This window comes from Sycon ciliatum, chromosome 8, assembly GCF_964019385.1.
Source record: "Sycon ciliatum chromosome 8, ocSycCili1.1, whole genome shotgun sequence".
Taxonomy (NCBI): Eukaryota; Metazoa; Porifera; class Calcarea; order Leucosolenida; family Sycettidae; genus Sycon; species Sycon ciliatum.
This window is the reverse complement of record NC_088650.1, coordinates 7538712-7561839: the sequence shown is the minus strand read 5'-3', so window position 1 is coordinate 7561839 and position 23128 is coordinate 7538712. Positions and strand designations below refer to the sequence as shown.

Here is a 23128-nt window from a genome sequence, read left to right as displayed (position 1 = left end):
ACTGTACATGTATGTAATAACATAAAATGTGTGATTAAATTGAGGCACTTGTAGTTGTAGTTGTTCAGATTTGTAGAAGAAATTCAAGTTTGTTGAACAGTACTTGTAGTTTACGTGACAACATCAACAACAAACAAGTCAGTTCCCAGCGGTACTAGTGGGGGTAACCAACGTGTAGCCGACGTGGTGAAGGCCTACCCATGGCCGCGTCGGGACATCACCAACCTCGCCTTCAGAGAGCACCTTCTCACGACAGTGTCATGGTGGGGACAGTTAACTGTTGTCAGCTGACGAGCTGAGAGAGGGACGCCATGGGCAGAAGTTGGAAGGAAAAAAAGAGCTAAGAAAAACAATTCAGCTACTAAGTACTATTATTATGACTATCACTAGTATCAGGACGACATCCAGGAGCGATCAAAGAATACACTACTACAGATCTGCTGACGTTGGGAGAAGTCTATAAAAAACTCCCCTAGCATAATGAGGGTCAGAACCTGGTTCAACACCCATAATTATGGTTCAGATGGTCCCAACGGACCTGGGCTCTACCAACCGTTGTAGCAAGGTCACTGTTTCCGAATTTCCGCACACGGTGTCCTCCACCTTGTTTCATGCTGTCAAACGAACAACATGTGTGTATAACAAGGTCTATCCAGTAATAGCCTGGCAGGCTGCTGTACTGGCCTGAGTCAGTGACTTGAGGCTTGCCATCAGGCCGGGTTCTACTTCTAGCCAGGCAGTCGCAAAAGCCCTGGGTTTCACGATTCCCTGATTCTAGGTAAAAGAGGGGAGCTGGAGGGGGAGCAGCCCCCCCCCCCCCCTACTCTGATTGAGTGCCCCCTAGCCTAGGCCCTCGTACTCGTACTTTTGTTGATTTAATACGACGAGTTGTGCTGTTGAACCGTGTCTCTGCTGGGATGACAGCTACCATGGCTACACCATAGCTACTACACCGCCTACACCATAGCTCAGTGGTTAGACTAGCCTCGCTCGGCTGGCCTCAACTAACTAATTACTTCAAGCGAAGGTCCCTGGCTCGCCCCCGTAGACTCTAAGCATGTTGCTGGCTATTGTTGTACTTGTAGAGCCCTGCTTGTAAGACACTCATCAACACCAACTCCTTGCCAAAAATATGGTCGAGTAGAATGATGTTGAGGAGGAGGGAGTGGGCACCGGAGTGGGCACAGCCTCAGAGCTTAGTCTTAGGTGAGCACCAGCGGCAGCAAGGCGACCGACACATGGACCTGCTTGATCCCATGATGACCAACCAACCAACCATATCCGAGCTGAGTAGATCTACGCCAGCCTGTGGTAGGTCTATCTTGTCTCTTGCCATCGACGCGTCTTTATGATCTCGTACAACCGAGAGTACATAAAAAGCTCAGTACTAGTCAAGTACGTCAAGACTGAGTCAAGTCACGCCTCACGGGCATGCACGCTTTTTGTGTACATGTGTGCTGCATGCCGCACAATGGATGTACGCTACCGCGCTGGTGATCTGGTGATGACATACAAGTGTACAGGCTAGGCTGGCCAAGCCCGGGCGAAGCTCGATTTTGACGTGCACACAGGAAGCCAAACTACACCGAGTCGAAGAGAAACCTGTGTGCAGTACACGTAGCAAGCTAGCTTTCAAGACGTTTTGTTGGAGAACGTGCCGCGAGTCGTTACTCATTGTAACTAGTTGTTCAACTTACTTCTACCAGTGGAGGAGAACTCAGTGCGGCGCTTGACGAGTGGCTGTCAGTCATCGAGAAATTCCTGTTGAAGATTAGAAAGAGCGTGTCGAATCACTGCTACCAAATATTTGTTTTATGTTCTCCATTGACATTGGCAGTGAGGCAGCTGAGTACTGAGACTTCTACTGCTGCTGCTGGATAGGATTCATCTCTTGGCTTCAGGCTGCTGCTCATGGTTGATGTGGTGAGGACCTACCTACTCCTGCTTGCTTGTTTAGTAGTGTATTCTAAGAAGGTATACTTGATATAAACCCAAAAAATAATTCGTGACAGTTTTTTACCATGCAGTGCGGTGTCGAGGTTCAAAAGTCGATAGCTGCGATGCGTGTTTGTATTCATAATGCCATTCGCAGGGATCTTGTGTAGCACCCGAACTCGTTTTGGTCTGTCAATTTCGTCCCCTTTATGCAGTCTTCGCTTTGTTTGTGACGAGTGCTATGGATCCACAGAGGTTACTGCAGCTTTGCCCTTTGAATCGAATTGTTTGCTGTTGCTGTGGCTGCATGACTGTCTTATCTGATCCGCGGATCCGGTGGATCGTGCTTTTTGCCTATTCTTGTCCCATATTTGCACGACGGGCAGAGAGTTCGCGGCCGTTTACGCCGCCCCGGCCCCACGCGCGATCGTGTTGGCGTCCTAAATTGCAAAAATATGGAATACACCTTCCTTACACGTAGTACAGACTAAACGTAGTACAATCGAATCATCATAGCATGTACATGGTATGTACCGGTACTCTACAACCGAATTTCTAGTACTAATGTTAGTAGTAGTGGACCCTCTATTCTTCCTCAGTTCCTGTACAATATGCTGTCACTGTACAGTGTCGCTCTAAAACTTGCCAGTGAATGATGACTTTGTTTTGTCAATGCAATGACCATGTCATCATGATGAATGAGACTTGCAGCTTATTTTTTGGAAGTAATCGTATTGAAAGACCTACTATATAATAATAATATAGTACTCAATCTGCGGACAGCATGCTGTTTCGTTCTTTTTGAACTCATCAGCGCAGCACAGAGAAAATGAGGCCGAACCTGATAGCAATGGAAATAAAAATTTCCAATCAGGCCCGAACGTACCTTGCCAGAGTGCTCAAACTGATAATAATAATATAGTATATGTATACTGGTCTTCGCATGCAGTATGCAGTTTTTTTACTGCCAGTTTATATATTTTCCGTGTAATTGGCTGGCACTTGACAGCTTTTCTGAAAATCAAGGACTCGCAGTTGAGAATGCAGAAGCCGTTGCTTGTATATCAGTCTAAAGATATTCTGGCGATGCCACTCTTTGAGTCGTATGGGCTGTATGGAGCGTTGATACATCACGTTCACATTGGTCATGTACACACACGCTGTGACACAGATCCACAACAGTTGTTAGTCCTGTATTATATAAAGTCTACAAATTTTCGGCGCATTTAAGCTTTCAGTCTCCCATGCCCAGGACTAAAACACATTTCTGCCACATTTAAATTTCAGCTTACGCTACTGCTGCCTAACAGGAACGAACACTGTCACAGTGAACCTTGCAAAACAAAATTTCGGCCGCAACAAATTTTGGGCCGAAAATAGGTTCTACTTTACGTGAAACCTAGAGAAACCACTCAGAGAACAGGTGTCTGGGTTAGAGTCGACGTCTTCGCGTGTTTTGGGTCCAGCTTTCTACGCAGAGATGAGCTTCTCTACGTTGTGACACACACACACACACACACACACACACACACACACACACACACACACAGAAAATGCGTACGGATCTGCTTCGTATCATTCAAATCAGTGAGAAAACTGCCGAATTTTGAACAGGAAATTCCCAATACCCAACACGTTCCAAGTGATTTTTCGTGTGAACGTAGAGCAGAACAAGTTTCCTTTACGTTACGGGATTCTCGTTCCCGGGATTTTTCAAGTCGTGTTCCCGTAACATAGAGCAGAACATAACAGCAGAACATCACTACTGTCTCACGTGCCCACATTGTAGTACAATTTGCGTTTGGCAGTATCTGGTATGTACTGTAAATATACAAAATTTCGGCGCTGCAAAATTTCGGCACTTCACGATTTTTGACATTTCGGCGGCGATTTATTTTCGGCGTGGGGTAGAGGGCATGGTATTGCGACGAATGCTGTGAAAAATTTCATCGGCGTTTTAATTTAGGCGTTTTGGGTCGGTGCCGAATATAGCCGAAATTAAATAGCTGCCGAAAATTTGTATATTTACAGTACACTGTGTTTGTGCCGGTGTAAAAGTGCTGCGCAGCTTTTCGGCATGGTGAGCATGCATGGGCAGTGGGTGCTCGCTAGTGATTGCACTGTTAACTCACTCCCCCCCCCCCCCCTTTACTCTGATAGCGCATCCCGTACTCATTTTTCATCAATTTTGTATTTTTCAGCTCACACAACAAAAAATGCGGCCACAAGTCGATCAATATATATTCTGGGTGCGCACTGCACCTGCTTGTTGCATTGTGTGTAGGGCTCAAACGGTCACGGTTTTACCCCTAACGGTTAACTGCTAAGTTAACGGTCGGTTTAACGGTTATTACCTATAAGCCACGGCAATCCTGCGGACTCTTTTTTTAACCGTATATTTGACTATACTCATTCAAAAAATGTACCCTATTCAGTACAACGCACACATGTACATTCTCTTGCATGCTCATTCATACATACTCTCACACCAAGAGACCAGATATGACCGAGTTGACAGCGTACGCGTGCGATAGCCTGCGAAAGTGCATACTTTGCAACGGCCTGATACTTGAAAAATTGACTGAAAAGTTACTGCGTAACCGTTATCTTTATCGGTTAAAGGGGAAGTTAAGGCAAAAATTAAAATTTCACCAGTTGTAGTCTTCTGGGTGCTGAGTCGAATGGTCGTGGTCCGAGGAAGCTGAGACGCTCCCTTCCTACTTGAATCCCAATCGAACTCGCGCACTTCCACCGAAACTGGGTGACTGCGCCCTACTAGATGGGGATTTGTATGCAAAATGTCACTAAAAGCGCCATTTCGTTCTTATAAAAGCACGGATGACCGCGATTGGCCCATATGTTGTAGTCTTTTGGACGCTGAGTCGACTGGTCTTGGTCCGAAAAGGCTGCGATGCAGCGTTCCTCCTTTATTCCCAATCGAACATGGTTGAACAAGCGGTCACGTGCTCCTGCGTACGCCAGTCACCTGGTCACCGAGCCTGCAGGGTACAACTTACTAGCCTGTTTGACCTTTTTTGGGCGCAGTCCTATCACTCGAGTTGAACCTTGGTGTGAAAGTTGTCGCCTGCTGGCGTGGTGACCAGGTGATTTGGCCACCCAGGAGCACGTGACCGCTTCTTCAACCATGTTTGATTGGGAATAAAGGAGGAACGCTGCATCGTAACCTTTTCGGACCAAAACCAGTCGACTCAGCGTCCAAAAGACTACAACATATGGGCCAATCGTGGTCATCCGTGCTTTTATAAGAACGAAATGGCGCTTTTAGTGATATTTTGCATACAAATCCCCATCTAGTAGGGCGCAGTCACCCAGTTTGGGTGGAAGTGCGCGAGTTCGATTGGGATTCAAGTAGGAAGGGAGCGTCTCAGCTTTCTCGGACCAAGACCATTCGACTCAGCACCCCGAAGAAATTGAAGTTTTAATTTTTGCCTTAACTTCCCCTTTAACCGTTAATTCTTCGTAACCGGTCTGCAACCGGTTAATCGGACTAACCGTTTGAGCCCTAATTGTGTGTGTGGCAAGGCAATAGAAAAAGTGGTTTGTTTCCCCTGCCCCACCCGCTCCCCTACAAGTATTATTTTTCCTGGCTAGAACTCCTCCTCCCCCCCCCCCCCCCCACACACACGCGTGCGTGTGCTGCTGTTGTTTGACATGGCTGCTTCTGTTTTCTTCTTCTTTCTCGGTGTGGTGTTCAGGTTTGCTGTGCTAGAGGCAGCCACTAGCCATACTGGTATGTGAGAGGCAACCATGTAATGGCTGACGCTTTGGTCTTCTACAATCCGCCCATGGCGGTGCGGAAGCGCGACCCTTCCGAATCGCCGTCGAAGCATGTGCAACTGTGCGTGTGGAAGTCGAATGGCTCAAGTAGCTCAGGCCACTCGCGTCGCTCGCTGTCACCCTGCTCTCTGAGTGATACGCATCGCTCCAAGTCCTTGGACACGCTTGAGGATGAAGCTGGCGTGGCACCGGAGAAGTCCAGCAATCGGCGCAAGGTAACGATTGTCCTTCGTGCGCAAGCCGTTGGTCCGGTTTGAGCTTTGCAAAGGAGTATTCAAACTAGATGCGAAAGGCTGCATTGAATTCCGTACTTTGCTGAACTAATTATTGTATCATCATGGCCTCTATCCGCAGGCCACCGTGGGGCCAGAACAACAGACAGCAAAAAATGGCACTACATTGTAGTGATTTCTATTACTATCAGCTAATAACATAGACGGCATCTCCACACTCGTCCGAGACAACATATCCAACCGGGACAACTGTTGTCGACAACGCACATGGCCACCGGAAACAGCCTTCTAAAACAACAGCATCCAACCCACCTGCGTGTTCCATGTGTCCCAACATTACAATCTCCTTCACTAAAACAACAGTGGGGGGCTACTTTTGGATTTCTTCTCCCCGTCTGAAGCAAGGAATTATTGCACCATGATTGCCTATCAGTGCGTACACGTCTGCTAGTTTGCCGTTTGTTGACGGTGTCTTTTCAATTCGTTTGTGTGTCTTGCGTGTTTTGTGTTTGGTTTGCACAGTCTCTCACACCATCGCCTTCCCTGGCCAGGAAGCGGCGGAAACTGTCGTTTGATTCCAACTTGTTCAACCTGGTGCAAACGAGTCCAGAGCTGCTCGCTGTACGTAGTGCGCGCGCGCGCGCGTGTGTGTGTGTGTGTGTGCGCGCGCACGTGCATGTGTGTCGGAACGAAGTCTCCTTTAAATTCTGTTGTGGGTATTCACAGCCGTAGTAGGTGAGCGCATGCGCTCTTCGAGCTCAGTCGAACGGTCATTTTTTTCTCTCCACCTTCCGCAAAACACTGCTCAGCTTTAAATATCTGCTGTAGTAGTAGTTTAAACAAACGGCGAGGAGACAATAATTTTATTGATTGCGGTTATGTAGTAGTAGTATTTATTATTTTACTTGGGTATACCCAGCAGGCCTATGGCCTTCTTACAGCAGGGTGCCCAAGGAGCTGTAACTACTGCTTGTGTTCTTCTTGCTGTGACTACCGTTTCCGGTGCTGCTTTTGTTTCCTCATTGCAAGCTCTTTTTCTTGTTTTTTTGTTCTTGTTGTTCAGGCGGAGATCACCCTGATCGACTTGCCACTCTTCCAAGATATTCCCAGAGCTGTGAGTACTGGCGGACGGTCTGCTTCTGTATCTTCAATAAATCAGGCATATTTTCCTAGATGTACCTACGCCCAGCGCCAAGAGTCCATAGTCCCCCAGAGTGCGCGACTTCACTGATCAGATCTGGGACGGCGAAATCCGTGTTGCACGTCATAGTGTGACATCATGAGTAGGGGAAGTGTGCTCCGCGTCGACGGAATGACACAAGTCCGCCCCAAATAATGACTTGCATCACGGATTACGCCGTCCCACAACCCCATCCCAGTTGCGCACTCTAGGGGATTATGGACTCTTGACAGCGCTCATGAGGTCGTTGAATTGGGCGTGAGAGCTTATTGTACAGCTACATGATTGTATTTTGCAGTACTAGTATATCGCCATGTAGTCAAGTCTCTTCTGTTTGTGTTAATATTGATCTCTTCTTCTTTTAATATTCATCAGTCGCTCTCCCCGTTGTGGCCTTGTGCACTTTTCCTCTTTGCAGGAGTTACTAGAAGGCCGGTGGACGTCGAAGCAGAAAACCCATGTTTCCCCAAACATTGTTGCCTTCACACAGCAGTTCAACCAGGTGAGAGTGCAGATCAACAACGTGTGGGCTTTATCGGGGCAAATAATATTTGCCACAGCATTTGTTCACTTCCCCGACTGATCATTTGAATTTGAAGTTCTCCCAATCCTTTCCAAATTTAATCACAGTATTTGTATTTGTATTTATGGATTCTCCACAGGCCTTAGCCTAAATCGAGGGAGTCTCCGTTACAGTATAATGGTGTAGCCCCCTGCTTGGTTCCAAACCTGTGGCTGCATTCTGCAACATTGCAATATTATGGCGCTGCTCACACTGCGGTGTGCATGGTGCCAACATTGCACACTATAGGCAAAGCTGTGTTCACAGCACCTACTGACTATGAATGGAATGGAATAGACCATTTGACAAAATAAAGTAGGGGGGCGTAAGGGGGCAAGGCATGGTCTATAGGGGGGCCCCATCGTGCATGAGATCGCGCGTGGACCGTGCACACTGCACAGTGCAGCGTGCAAGTACAGTGTGTACGTGGTGTACTGCACGGAGATTTCGTGTGCTTGTTGGTGCCGGTGGCCGTGGGTACGGTGTTTCTTGTTTTTGTTTTGAAATGATTCGGTTGTAGTTCAGTCGGTAGTTATCCTTCGCCTCACGATGCCATCGCACGACCACTGCTCTGTGTTTGGCTGCTCGAATCGCCGATCAGATCAACGAGATCTGTCTTTTCATAAGTATCCCAAAGATCCCGACCTAAGGGCGAGATGGGTGCAGGTATGTAAGCGCGAAGAGGGAGCGCATTTCACGATCTCATCCAGCACTGTTGTTTGCAGTGAACATTTCAGGGAAAAAGACTTCCATCCAGATCTACCCGGGCTGCCTGCATTAGCTTCTGGGAAGCCGCATCGTCGTTTGAAGCAGGAAAGCATCCCCAGTGTTTTCTCTTTTCGGCGACCACCAGCCGAGAGACCCTCTCCTGCGGATCGTCGAAGTGCTGCACTTGTTCGTCATTCTTTACTAGAGAGGCTCGATGTCGAGCCAAAAGCCAAGAAGCCGCGGCGAGGAGAAAGTGAGAGTGAGTTTGAGTATCGTGTCGGAGGCTGCCGAAACTGAAATCCAAAATCTAAGCACCAGTAACACAGCAAACACATGAGAGCAGAGCCCACCATCTCCACCAGCAACACAGCCCTCACACACACAGCAAAATCCAGCACAGCACTATCATTTTTGGCGTCATCTGTGAACACAAGTCGCAAGCTGTACTTGGTAGACTTTTTCTGGGTTGCCCAGCACTTGGCTTCGATAAAAATCTCGGCCTCCACACAGCACACACTAACATCGTGATTGTATCCACCAAAATACAGCTCGTGTCCCCGATCTAGAGGCTTCCTGATGATGAGTACATGGCTCTCACTGGTGCGAACTTGCTTTCCAGTAAGCAGCAAATGCGACAAGATCGTGGATGCTGTTACACGAGGAAGTTTCGATCTGTCTTGGGTCCAGCCAGAGTCAGGAAATACTGGTGCTGGAGTGCGCGTGGTGACGGGAGCTGCATCACGGGTCGACCGCTTGCTTCTTGGTGCTTCGGGATTGGATTTGTAGAATAACGCCCTGGATGTAGAACAAATGTCACGCGCAGTTTGTGAGTGAGTGTAGGTAAAAAAAATCAGTCGACGAAGCCCCGTATGAACGACCTCGTAAGTAGCTCCGCTTTCCGTCCTGTCAACAAACCACCCTGCTTTCGTAGATAATCTCTCAGCTGCTTTATAGTCCAAGAAGGCTGAGGAACCTCTTCTACCAGCTCTCCGACACTACTCGTCCCGACTCTGCCGTCCTCACCCTCCATGACCGTGTGACTCGACTGTGCACCAGCTCTGTCTACTCGAAAAAAACAAAACCAGCATGCAAGAAAGTGTGTACTTTGTCTGCTTGACCCAGCGCTGCTGCAGCGCTGGGTCACCTGACGCCCCCCTACGCGTACGCTTGCCCCCTTTCGGCCCCCCTACTATTATTTGCGCAAATGGTCTATTCCATATGCAGGTAGTGTAGTCTTTATGACAAGTGGCCTTTCTGCGCAGGTGGCCTCTCTTCACGGGTGGCCTTTCTACACAGGTTTCAATGTGCTTCAAAGTGTCAAGGATGTGCATCTGGCAAACGAACACGTGAACACATGGTGGATGTACATGTTGTCACAGGTTACCGCTGGCTCAAGTATAATATAGGCTCTGGTGTATGGTGTGACCTGTCTAAACGCATGTTCTACAATGTGCTGCATTTCCTATTCTCTCGTTTTCACAGATATCCTTTTGGGTGATGAAGGAGATCCTCGATCACCCCATGCTCAAGCGGAGAGTAGAAGCCTTAGGCTATTTCATTCGCCTGGCAAAAGTGAGTGGAGCTGGAGAGGGGGGGGGGGGGGGGGGGGGAGGTGAAGAGAAGAAAGAGCACTGTAGATATCTGTTATTACGGCTATGTAATGTAGATAGACGCGCGCACACACACCGCACTGCACTGCACCGCAACACACCACATCGTACACATGCATATTCCAAATGATGCTCGGCCTAGCATGGGTGCGTATGGAGCAGTGATGTATGCTTCACGTCTGGTCTGAGGCATCGTAACATTTTACTCACTGTGTGTCCCCACTTGTCCCCACTTCCTGTGATATTGCAGAAACTCCTGGATCTCAATAACATCAACAGCCTGGTTGCCATCGTTTCAGCGTTACAAAGTGCACCGATCTTCCGACTGAAGCGTACTTGGGCGGTGAGTGGTAGGGCGGTGAGTGGTAGGGCGGTGAGTGGTAGGGCGGTGAGTGGTAGGGCGGTGAGTGGTAGGGCTGTCATTCTGCACTGCCATACATAGCAGTGCATGTGATTTTTTAAACTGAAACATCAGAAACTTGTAGACTACGTGACAAGTAGAACTGTTTGCTTGGTATTGATAAACAAAAGAATGTTATAACACCACCTGTGCGGCCTTATTGTCTTCTAGCATGCGTTCTGGGTGATACACTCGGCACATGTGTGTGAGCAATGCATGCCTTCACGTACCTTGGCTACCACCTTTTATGGAGTATGCTCTTCCACATTCTACCATGGTCTACAATCATCTTTCTTGCTCAGCTACCTTTAGCATCATGCATGGGATGTTGTTGTACTGACCTGTGCGCTTTGCCGGCATTGAATACAGCTGTTATTTACTGCGAGTGACGCGGGCCTCTACACACCTCACTGGTGGTGTGAGACTGGAACTGAGCTTGTATCACTGCTGTAGCGCAGTATCTACTTTCCTCGCCGTTTGTGCTTGTGTTGTCATGTACATGTAGTAATGCACACCCGCCATGACGTGCTTTGCACTTCTCTACGCGCGCTGTCACTATGTACCGCGCTTTGCTTGCTTGCCTCCTTCTTATACTGCTGTTCTTTCCATGTCCACTTCATTCCTGATGATGGTCATAAAGACCGAAACGTAACGATACCAATGGATTTGTGTGAAATGCAGTGCTCTCTTGAGTGTAGGCAGGTTGCCTGCAAACGATTTAAAAAAAAAAGAATGTTCCGTGCTAAATTTGAATCTAGACTTTTGTGTACTAGTACAACAGTGCTGCTCATTGACATCCTGTGTCTTAAGTCAGTTTTGGCTGGGCGCTGCTAGCACTGGACTATGCGGTCCTTGCACAGGGCTGTATGACCCTAGCACTGGGCTGTATGACCCTAGCACTGGGCTGTGCAGCCCTAGCACTGGGCTGTGCAGCCCTAGCACTGGGCTGTCTGACCCTAGCAATGGGTTGTATGACCCTAGCAATGGGCTGTACAGCCCTCGCGCTGCTAGCACTGGACTGTGCGCAGACACACACACAAACATATACGTGCACACACATGCCAAGGTGTCACTTCAAAGCCTCTTTCATAAGCGAACAAGGTTCTGGGTCAGCTACTTCGAAGTAGAAGGGAATGTCCTGCGTTAGGGATATCACTGCTATGTTTGAGAAGTGCAGGTCATGATGAAATTCTTCTTCTTTTTGTCTCTTTCTGGTAATGTTGTCTTTCTGTAGGATCTCGCGAGAAAGGAAAAGACAACGTACCAGCGTCTTCAAACGTTACTAAGTGAAGAAGACAACAGGTACACGCACAGCATTGTATGCATGGCTTCTGTTCTCACGGTTGAAGTCGTGATGATTCATGCTGGTGTGCTGCTTCTTATTCTGATGTGTGCTATACCAACATGTGAAAATGGCTCACCGAACTTATGTTTTGGGTGCAGATTTCTGTATTACTTGTTTCCCGTCTTACATGTCTTGATATCCATAGTGAAGACGCTGACGAAAAAGATTTAATAAAATAATAATTTAAATAATATTCGCGGGATCCGCGTTAGCATCACTTGATCCGAATGTTCAGAAACACACAAGCTATCCTTCGCTTCCGCAGGCCACCACTATGCCTTTAATTACACCTTAGTGGCGAATGCAGACCTCACAAGTGAGTCAGGGGAGAGGAGGTGAGTCTCTCAACCAATCGGGCGTGTAACGGAACGAAAAAGATTTGCTTTTTTTAATGACATGCTACGTAGTTGTAAGGTAACTGAGCCCTTTCGTTGATCTGTCTGCTCCCTGTGTCGGTCTTGCCCCCTTTTAGGAAAGCCTTGCGTCACCACATGGAGCATATGAAGCTACCGTGTATACCGTATCTTGGCGTGTTCTTGACGGATCTCACTTACCTGACGTCGGCTAAGGCAAAGGTATCGAAGGATTCCTGTGACGGAGACTTCACCGCCAAGATGCTGGCTATCACCGATCAGATTGCAAAGTGGCAGATGTCCGTTTACCGTGAGTCGAGGTTTATTGTCCGGGCGCACATGTGTGTGGGTGCATGTGCATGTTAAAAGCGCCCCCTCGCATTGTCATTAGACTAGTCCTGTCTTTGTTGACCCCACATAGCACCCACTCACGGCTGTTCACGTGCAGGCACTTATCAATATGGCGTCGTTCGGTGCGATTTATGTAACATTGTGCGAATAGTACAAATACGCGATGAGTTTGCGTTTTTGCAAGAAACTCATGTCGATCCTCGCGTGGTTCCACGATTTGGGACGCGAAACCAAGAGAAAAGTTTTGAAAGCGCTCGAGCGAGATACTCGACTTTTCGGCAATTTGAGAGAGAAAGAGGGTGGAAAGGCGTCCTGGCCTGCCCAGTTAGCTGTCTTTCCGCTTCAAACTTGCTCGAAGTACTCCTGGCAGTCTGAAGATTGATCTCGCCAGTGATTGTCAGCCTCTGCTTGGCGTGCTCGCGTGTACAACATTCAAGTTAGACATTTCGTAATCGTTCAACGCACAATAGGGTAGATATCACAATTTCAAGCTCACTTGGCCGGCTGCTGTCTTCTTCTACAATATCCCACATACCGACTAAGCAATTTACAGCAGGAAGCAGCCTTCTACACTCAACAGCAACTAAAGGGCCACACCATTTTGTCTTCCAAATCAAGAGAAAACAGGCTCCTGACTCGTCGCGCGTATTTAGAAGTTCACGCGCGTATTCTAATGACACTTGGGGAAGACAACCAGAGGATAGTCCTCTACCTGGGAAAAAATCGATCTAAGCTGGGAAAATATCGGGAAGGGCTTCTCAGAGCCGAGTTTGTCAGCGACGACACAAGGAGTATTCCAGAACGAAGCCCAAGTCGCACGACACAGAACAAATTTTTCTTGAAGGAAAGGTAGTCATGTGAGGTACGAGCGGAAAGCTTGAAACAAGACGCAGATGATCAGCGTGTTCCCCGGGCTGTCCGGGCTGACTAGTCTCCAAAATCCAGTGGAAACCATGGCCTACTCGTGTTCTGACGATTTGAAAATTCAAATTTTCTTGCCATTGAAGCCCAATCGAGACTTTCGGCGGCCATATTGGTAAGTGGCGTGAAATCGCACAAAAAAACAGCCGTGCACTGTGGGCTCCCTGCTCCGGTGTGTCCTTACCATGATCATGAAACCAGCGCTTTGAAAGAGTGCTTGTGTGTGCATGGTTGTCCAAAACACACTTCAAATTGTTGTGAGCACCAGTGCTTTGAAAGAGTGTGTGTGCATGGTTGTCCGAAAGACACTTCAAATCGCTGAGAACACCAGTGTCATGCACTGTTGCTGATCACGGATTGTCTGCCTGCTGGTACAGGGATGAATTTATCCGGTATCGCATCGCAGTTTGCTACGCAAAATCGATCTACTGCTACACAAAAATCACAGTGACACGCAGAAAACTGCGATACATACATGTACAGGCTATCCATGCTTTTTGTAGCTTACGCCACAATTGAGATTTTGCATAGCGAAAACTGCTATGCAAAAACATGACGGTAAATTCATCCCTGTGGTATACAGTATAAGGACAACTCTTTAGAACAGACCTCCTCTTTCCCTGTAGCCTTGCAATCATCCTTTCCGTTCCGATCATACAGTTTTTCTTCACTTTTCACAGTTTTCAGCCAAATTGCCATCACCGGCTCTGTTTTTCTCTCCACTTTTTGTGCTTTACTTTGTTTGCCGTTGCAGCTGGCCTTGAATCAATGAAGCCGGTACTGGATTACCTTGTGTCTGTGCAGTACCTTCACGAGTTCACCAAGTTCATGGAGGACAATCTGTTTCGGTAGGTGTACAGTGGGCGTTGTTTGTCTAAGTACGCTCTCTGCTGCTTGTAGATCCTTTCCACTGTAGTCTGAGATTGGCCTTCGCTTGTGGAAATGTTCTCGCTGGTATCCTGTGCATGGATTGTCTTTGATGTAGCTTGCTTTGTGCTCCCATGCTGTGTGTATGTGCGTGTTACCAGGACATCAGTGAACATCGAACCCGACGTGGCACCGCAGTCCACATGCAGTTTACCACCATCTCCCACGGCCAGTCGTCGCCTAACTCTGCCATCATCAATGTCCGTGCAAATGGCATCGCCCAACGTACGGCAGGAGCGCAAGAGCATTGGCACGATGCAGCCGTCCTTGCTCGTCGGACGGGGCCAATCAGGTATGCACTGAGGTGGTAGCGAATGTTTGTGACTACAGTCCATGGTAGTATCCAGAATTCTTGCCCAGCTGGTCATTGAACGGGTGCAGACTGCTGTGTCCAACCTACAGTCCATTCAGAAAAAGATGGACTTCTAGCTTTTGGCCATAAATGGGTCAAACTTTGAGTTTTTTAGAATTTTTTTCCGCCATCCCCTATGGAATCCTCTTCCAATTATGTTTCTGAAGTTTTTTTGTCCAAAAAGCAAGCCATAGCAAGAATAGGAGTTTGGCCAGGTTTTACCCCAAAAGTACTGAATCGGGAAAAACCATCAAAATCCAGGCCGTTTGACCCCGCCTGCAACAGTGCATTGTGCGGTTCGAACCCCAATTCGGGTACCTTTTAGGACCCTTTTTCAAATTTCAAAGTTCGCAGCACTGCACTGTGTACGATGAAATCACGAAAAATCGCCAAATACGGGAGCTCGCCAGAGCCAGGGCCCATCTTTTTTATGAATGAACTGTAGGCAGGACTTTAGAGGCTTGTGTTTGAAAACTACCTGGTCGCAGTCCAACTCAACCGGTTAAGCCTGTGATCCGTGGACTGCATTGTGGTTGGGCTAAATCTCTCTCTCTCTCTCTCTCTCTCCCTATCTTTCTCCACTGTGCGTTCTCAGTTCCCACGGCACTTGGTGGAGACTCGGCTGGTTCTCGGTCCATGACAGGGACCCCTACGGCACCCTATCCGTCATCACACGTATCTATGAAACTGCTTGGTCATCGACGAGCTCACAGCTTTGATCACAAGTAAGATCTGCTTCAAGTGACTGGTGGTCAATCATCCTCTGTCACAATCTCCCTTCTCTGAGCCCCCATTTAGTTCTGAACCCGTTGATAAGCATTCTTTCTACTGCTTGTGTACTCGATTTGCATGCTATGTTGTTCTTTGGGCAGTGAGTTTCAGCATAGATATGTGCTACGGGGCGTGAAACGACCAGGCTGTCTCTCTGCTTGAGCTTGACTTTCCGATATAAGATGAGACTTGCCAACATATCACGCGTGAAATGTGCTGCAGCTTTGGACTCTTGCTGGTGTAGTGTGTTGACTGTTGTTGCCCACAGCTGGATGGCCGTTGGTGTGCTGACAGCACGGTGGTCCGCAGCCCAGGTCATTGAGGATTGTCTGCAGTGTGCCGACACGGTTCAATTGTATGTCTTCTCTCTCTCTCTCTCTCTCTCTCTCTCTCTCTCTCTCTCTCTCTCTCTCTCTCTCTCTCTCTCTCTCTTTGTGTGTGATTCCTTCTTCCTGCAGGCTGGTGCGTGATGGCATGAAGGGATTGAGGTACTTTGCACTGATTGATGTTGTTTTGCTGGTGAAGATGGGGTTCCCTAGGAGAGTTTTCTATTGGCAGGATGCTGTTGTTTTCATTTTGGGTAGCCGCCTGTGCAAGCCATGCTGAGACCTGTCAAGAGACTGTCTGTAAGCATGTCACTCACACTTGCAGACCCTGTGTGGGGCATGTTGTCTATGGCACAATGTCAGGACATGTCATCGAATGTTCGTTTGAAGGAGCGTTTCGACAGATAGAATAGCATACTCTGATTTGTGCTTTGTATCCGAAGCGACCGGGAGTAATGGATGTTGAAACAGGTGCTAAACTGAAACAACTGACATTACGTGTGCTTTACATGTGATATTTCAATAATTTGTACTTTACATGTGATATTTGTACTTTACATGTGATATTTTGCTATTGCCCTTCTTGTTCCTCTGCAGTGTAATGGACACCGAGGCGAAGCCGGGCCCGCGGCACCTGATCGACGACAGTCTGATCCCCGGCACTGGTTCCACGTCGTCGTCCACCGGTGACTCTGGCATCTGCAAGCTGTCGCCCATACGCCCATCAGTGTGCGTGGAGCCAGTGGTCGGTATTGATGTTCATGTGCATGGTGCTGACTCGGACTCCGGAGCTGAGTCGGAAAATCTCCTCGAGGACTCGAATTCGTGAGTGTCGATCGCTTTCGCACTTTAAAATTATTTTTGATTGCTGCTACTGTTCCTATACACTGAGACTCTGTACAGGTGTACAGTCGTCCCTCTCTAATCCGGCACCTTTTGCTACGGCGTTTTCTGCTGGATTAACGAGGGTGCTGGATTAAGAAATCCTGCCCTCTGACCCGGCCCTACCCAATTGCATGCATGTATCATACGTCAAAACGCAGGGTTTTTCCGTGTCGACCCAAGTATTTGGTGCACGGCTTTATATTCTCAACTTTTCTCCAGGAATATACACAGTGATAAAGTGATAAAGTAAAACAGAGAACATGTTCACATGTACTCTTGCACACACATGCACACACACACACCTGAAAATTGGCAGGACACTACTCCTTGCTAAAATAAGAAAGTATGGTTGACTGCTTAGCCGTTGTCTCCTGGACAACATTGACCAGACTGGCCTAGCCTGGCCTGGCAAGGAGTGCACATGTACGGTACGCGATTTAAGACTGCCGGATTATGAAATCAAACTACGTGCAGTTTGAGCGATTCGTTTCAAAAAGTCACTGCCGGAGGCGGAATTCAAGTGCCGGATTAAGATGTAGGAATTGAACGAAAAAAATCGGTTTCGTCAGAAAGTGCGCCGGTTGGCAAGGGTTCCGGATAAACAAGTGCCGGATTAGAGAGGGACGACTGTACACTATTTTGAACCGAATCCCGTATGCTTGGTCTACAGCCAGCCTCTTTGAGTAGTAACTTCTCGTTAGCGAGCAGATGCACAGGATGAGCATCCAGACCAATCAATATTTTTTATCAAGTGTGTCCGTATGACACGCACACACGCACGCACATACGTGCACACACGCAAGTGGGCCTGTACTAAAGTTATGTACAGGGTTTTCATGCTGAGTGCAGAACCAACTTTTTCCTGCACCAGTCTGCAGGTGTTGTGAATGTATGTTGGCTATTAAAGCTAGATTTCTTCTTGGCGACGAAGTCTGCACGACACGTAGTGGACAGCTTGTTTGTTCGGTTCTGCTCATCCTATTGGGCATGACGATACCCAAAGGGCGCGTACACCTTCTGAAGGTTTTGTCGGTAGAGACATACACAGATATACCACTGCCCAGGTCTTGGAATATTGTTGTGGGCTTGTGGACACGGCAGGACCTGGCTTCATGTCCTTCAACTGCTGTTGGTGTAGTATATTACTTGTACATGTACCAATAGGACACGTTGTGTCATGCAGGGTGTTCACACGTTGCTGTTTCTCTCTGTTGTTCCCACTGCTGCTGCTGCTGCTGCTGCTGCTGCTGCTGCTGCTGCTGCTGCTGCTGCTGCTGCTGCTGCTGCTGCTGCTACTTGGCTAGCAGGTCAGATTGTGAAGGCGACTCACCGCCAGTCGAACTCAGCGTTGACTTGTTAGATGCAACAATGACAGGTAGGGAAAGTAGAAAACTTGCCTACAAATTTCTGCAAATATATGTTTCCAACTTTCCATTGTTCAATTTTTTCATTGAAGAGTCGGCTTACTTGGGTCCGAATTGTCCGATTCTTTCAGTTCTATATCAGTCAAATCCAGCAGTTCATATGCTACTACTCTGCCCAGTTCCCTATACTAGTGCACATTCCTGCTAGTGTTATCCTGGTGCTGCTGCTGCTGCTCTACCTAACGCTGTGCATCCGCTGTTGTTCCTATGTTTGTGCCAAATGCCCAGGCATGCTGAAGCGGAAGTCGTACAGGCGCAAGCATTCTCTCCCGCGGGTAAGCACTGATTTTCCCGAGCCGCACGGTATGCACGGTTTTTATTTGTACGAACGATGGCATTGTCATAGTGGATGCTCTGATGGCGTATCGCGAATATGCGTCTTGCCAGGGTCTTGGACCTGCAAAGGATACAACACCCGGTATGCAGCACAGAGTGAGAGAGGACTATTGTTTGCAACTGCTGAGTTTCAGAGTCTATGCAATTGTTGTGTAACTATTGGATTGATTGTAGGGCAACCAAACGTAAGGCGGGGAGGCCGACGCGACCGGCTTGGCGTGGATTACACACACACACACACACACGTGTACGCGCGCTCGTGCGAGAACCAAGCAGATGATGCATGCTAAGTGGTGTGATGAGTACTAGTATCCTGTTTTTTCCTGCCCTGTCTGTCCTGTCTGCCCTGTCTGCCGTAGGTTCAGCGTTGGAAGCAGAGCTACATGGCCATCTGCGGCCTCATGCTGGCTTTCTACGCCAAGGGCCCGAAGAGGCAGAAAGGACGGGTGAGTGGCCGTGTTGCTCTGTGGCAGCATGTTATATGTGTGTAGTTAATGCTGGCTTGACTGGCCTCATCATTGAGTTTGGGGTGTTTAAGGGGGCGTTTTCCTTCTTGGGCTGAAGAACGGTTTGCTGGTTTGGCCGGCTAATCACAATGGGCCGACGGTGCTTTCTTCATTGGCTGGGTGTATGTGGCAAGTGTGTGTTGCTGTGTAAGCAGAAACATCCGCTTGGTCAAAAATTCCCAACCACGTGTTTGTTCGCTTGTTCATAACCTTGTTATGCATTTCCTCTGTACTCCCATGCTTTTCAGGTATTCTGTTGTGTATCATGACATGGCTCTGGCTGGTGTGGCTTTTCATTGAAACTTTGGATCCTGTTTCTTCTGTTTCTGTGTACTGCTGTACCGCTCGTGCTGGGATTTTCAATACGGCATTACGCTTTGTGTTCACTGCAGGCTGTGCCATTTCAAGTATTTGATCTGGCTGACTGCTTGGTAGCTGACAATGTACTGCTTGATCGACCCTGCAAGTTCCAGTTGCTGCACAAGAAGAGCTGTAGGTAGTTTGTCTGTTCGGGGCTATTTTCACCATGGCATAATCTATCCTGTGTGTGCTACCATGGCTATTATAGTCCTGGGAGGTCAAACTTCGGCGGCAACGTATGGTCTGGTCTGGGCTATACTGGTGTTTTCCAGTGTCAGTGATCTGGCTGGGGGGGGGGGGGAATGGTATGCTGAGAGATTCCTGGGCCCTTCACCGTTGCTTACCGTATTCTTGGAGTCTGGGGGCATGTTCGATTGGTAGGATCGGAATCCCGATCCACCAGATCCACTGGATTCGCACCCTTTCGATTGGTCGAATCCGAATCCTTCAGATTTGGATCCGGTCAACCCACCTCGGGGAGCAGGGCTGACCAGATCCAACGGATCCAAGTGTGACCTTTGTGCGTATACGGTGGGTAAAAATCAGTTTTGTACACATTGTGGTTAGTGGTGAAACGAATATACCGAATATTCGAATATTCGTTCGGTTTGTCAGATTCGAACGAATATTTCTCATGGCGAATATTCGTTAACCCGGTATGCAGAGTTTTACCGGGCGACTTCAAACTTCCGTAACTTCGCGAATACTTGACCGAATCACTTCATCGAAAGGTCTATCGGCATTAGAAAACCCTCAGCTGTCGTCTCGAAGCAACCCGAACGCGATCCGAGGTCCTGGAATGGAGTTAAGGCAGTTGAACGAAAATCACGTCTCAAGCTGGGGTTTTTAGCGTGTAACGTGCACTTCAGCTGGGGATTTTGTGAAAATTGACCTAGAAATGATGGAAAATATGCGCCTTCGTTTGTCATGCCTAATAATAGTGACAATATCCAATAAAATGACTGAGAGGAGGGCGTGTGATGTCATCTGTGTTAACGAAAGAATATTCGTTCGTTCGTTCGTTAAGCCAAAGAATATTCGGCTACTGGGTTTTGATATTCGTTTCACCACTAATTGTGGTGCGCACACGCGTGGTTCGAGATACATCTTGTTGACTTTCGTGCGACGTGCGCGATAAGTATGACTTTCACCCTTTTGGGTGACCTGTGAGCGCCATTTTATTACTTCGTCAACATGGCAACAGCCAAGGCCCAAAATAAAGTGTTCAGTTGACTCTGGAAGGATCCGACGGATCTGAGATCTGGATCTGGATCCCTATCCTACCAATCGAACATGCCCTGGGAGACTTGTCATTGTGCACACCACACACACACACACGCGCGCGCGCGCGCGCGCGCGCACGCACACACAAATAGTGGGAAAAGCAGAAATGTGTTTTAAAAATGTTTGTTCTGCTGGGATGCCATGTGAATCATGTTGTCGTTTTTCCCATCTACTGGAATGCTCGCGGAATCATCTACTTGTCTTCCTGGCATCAGCCAGTCGCGTTGTGTAAATCGTCTCTTATTGTAGTGGCGGTGCTGCTGCTGCTGCTTTATTCGGCTGTGCACTGAAAGGCAGAAACTCTCACCAAGGAATTTGTTTTTGATGGATGCTCTCTCTCTCTCTCTCTCTCTCTCTCTCTCTCTCTCTCTCTCTCTCTCTTCTCTTCTCTGTAAAGTCCCTTACTGATTTGTTTAAACGTTTGTTTTTTCCATGTCCCCAGCCAAGGTCTACTTGTTCAAAGCGCCAACACCAGAGGAGGCTGAAGAATGGCTCAAACAACTACACTCGGCTATGAAGCCGCTTATGCCAGAGGTAAGCTCCCAGTGTACGCATGAGCGTATGGCAGGCATTTCATCACTATGCGTCCAATTTGACTGACACTCCAGCACTCTCTTGCTATAACCACAGTGTCTCCTGTTGTAACTTATACAGGTACATAGCGCCCTTGCTCATTGCCGAACGTGAAATTTACGAGCAGTGCACGCGAGTGCGAGCTTGGGTCAGGAATGTGCTGATTAACACCCTACGCGAACATCCGCAGTTGTCATGTTTCTTAGCTATGAAATTGTGTGTGTGTTTGCCGTGCCTTGTGTGTATGATTTGCAGAAGGCACCTGAGCTGCTGATGACGTTTGAGGAGGAAGGAGGAGGGACGATGTCCGGCAGCCTCTCATCGGCGGAATGCTGACCATCTGCGGGGAGATGTGGTCCTGAGGTGTGCATTTTGGAAGAGCTGTGTGCCTTAACCTGTAACCCACCCGTTGTCGTAGCTGAGTGCAGTAGTCATGGCGCTAGTTCTAGGTGTTGCTCTAGTCGTGCTGTTGGTATGGCTCCACTGTGTTTAGGATAAGTGTCATAGTGTCCTCGTTTAGTGTGTGCGTGTGTCTGTGTGGGTGTGTGTCGCCTGCCCTCGTTTCTCTGGTGCCGTAACGTGCTGTCGTGTCCCGTATCTAGCCCGTCGTTCTCTTTTGTTGAGTTCACACTTCCAGGGACCCTCTGTCTCTCTCTGTCTCTCCCTTTCTACTCTTGCGCGCAAGGCGCATTGTCTTGTAGTGCACGCACCTAGTGTATAGTGTTTGTTCCGCTAGGAGCGTAGTCGTAATAATACTGCACCGTTCCAGTGCTGCTGTGCTGGCGGTGCTGTGGTGCACCCGTGTGCAGTGGTACGAGTCAAGGGCGCTGTTGACTCGGCCAGTGCGGTGTAACAGCGGCCCTTCCGAGTCCTACCTTGTGTAACCAGATAGGCACTGTCTGTGTGATGTACCAACGGTACTCTCTCTCTCTCTCTCTCTCTCTCTCTCTCTCTCTCTCTTTGTTTCCGTCAACTTCTGTCCGTCGTAGCTAAGAGTCTCTCCTGGAACTTGCCACTGTAGCTCTCAACTCTCTGTTTCTCCCAAGCACATTGAACTTTACTTTTATCTTAGACGAAGTCTTTATCTTTATGGCCATGTTCTGTCCTCATGAAACCGGCCCGCTTTATATCCTTAGCTCTCATGGCAGGCTCATTGACACACTTCTTGAATTTACTTCACACGACTGTCCATGAGCCTACTCGAGATTATTCTTGGCTTTTCGGACCTTTCACAGCTTGTCCACCATGTTGTGAGATCCAGCTTTTCTTTCTGCATACAATGGGCGGGTACCTTGACAATTTGCATTTGTTTTTATTCTTTTCACAACGCTTCCGCTGATCCGTTTCTGCAGTCCGTGCTTGACCATCTCTTTGGGATAGTCTCTAAAATCTTCTGTTTTGAGCAAATCCACATTCTAAATTATTTTCAACCAGAAAACGATGAAACCTGTGTGCCGATACCAGAGCTCTTTCTCTTCATCGCGGTACTCGTACTTGAGTTTTTCTTTCCCCATAACGAAATGTATGTCTTCCTCTGTTCTGTGTGTGTGTATGGCCCTGGGGGGGGGGGGGGGGGGCGTCAGGACGGGCATGCGCTCCACGGAAAACAGCTTTGCAGCTTATCTAAGACTTGCTGGTATAGGTCCGTATGAAGAGCGGAGATTTCCAGTTCACATTATGTATACTAATATATTATGACATGGTTGGAAGGACAATACTAGTAATGGATTTTTACTCTTTAGTGCCCGACAAGTGAGCCCGAGGGCTAGGGCTCTCTTGTCGGGACTGAAATGATTACATGGCTCTACATTATGATGCAGCTACAGTCTTTACCCGGAGACCTTTGTGATCCAAAATCCTTTGTGGTCTTCGCTGTGGGTGTGAAATTGCACCTTGCATAACCATAGAACAAGGCATACAGTGCTGACCAAGTTCTACGGACTCACTGACAATCAACTGACACCACATGTATGGTGGCGGTCACTTGG

The 23128-nt window shown here is 48.1% G+C and overlaps 1 protein-coding gene across 1 annotated transcript; it reads left to right on the top strand.

Annotated features, from left to right (window-relative positions):
- The first annotated feature begins 1603 nt into the window (after positions 1 to 1603).
- Positions 1604 to 22677, top strand: LOC135823125 (ras-specific guanine nucleotide-releasing factor RalGPS2-like). Its single transcript, XM_065335967.1, has 21 exons — positions 1604 to 1742; positions 1838 to 1923; positions 5652 to 5948; positions 6489 to 6587; positions 7030 to 7080; positions 7565 to 7648; positions 9899 to 9988; positions 10277 to 10369; positions 11661 to 11728; positions 12244 to 12434; positions 14151 to 14244; positions 14425 to 14615; positions 15271 to 15400; positions 15905 to 15934; positions 16370 to 16597; positions 17965 to 18032; positions 18310 to 18356; positions 18777 to 18863; positions 19316 to 19415; positions 21010 to 21101; positions 21396 to 22677. Exons 3-21 carry the CDS (start codon positions 5709 to 5711, stop codon positions 21474 to 21476), a joined length of 2064 nt encoding a protein of 687 aa, XP_065192039.1. The 5' UTR covers positions 1604 to 1742; positions 1838 to 1923; positions 5652 to 5708; the 3' UTR covers positions 21477 to 22677.
- The last annotated feature ends 451 nt before the right edge of the window (positions 22678 to 23128 follow it).

Excerpts from the sequence above, each read along its gene's own strand:
- LOC135823125 (XM_065335967.1), top strand. The coding sequence starts at position 5,709 with ATGGCTGACGCTTTGGTCTTCTACAATCCGCCCATGGCGGTGCGGAAG. Across the intron at positions 12,435-14,150 it reads GTGGCAGATGTCCGTTTACC|CTGGCCTTGAATCAATGAAG; the intron begins GTGAGTCGAGGT and ends TTGCCGTTGCAG. Across the intron at positions 18,864-19,315 it reads CGAAGAGGCAGAAAGGACGG|GCTGTGCCATTTCAAGTATT; the intron begins GTGAGTGGCCGT and ends TGTTCACTGCAG.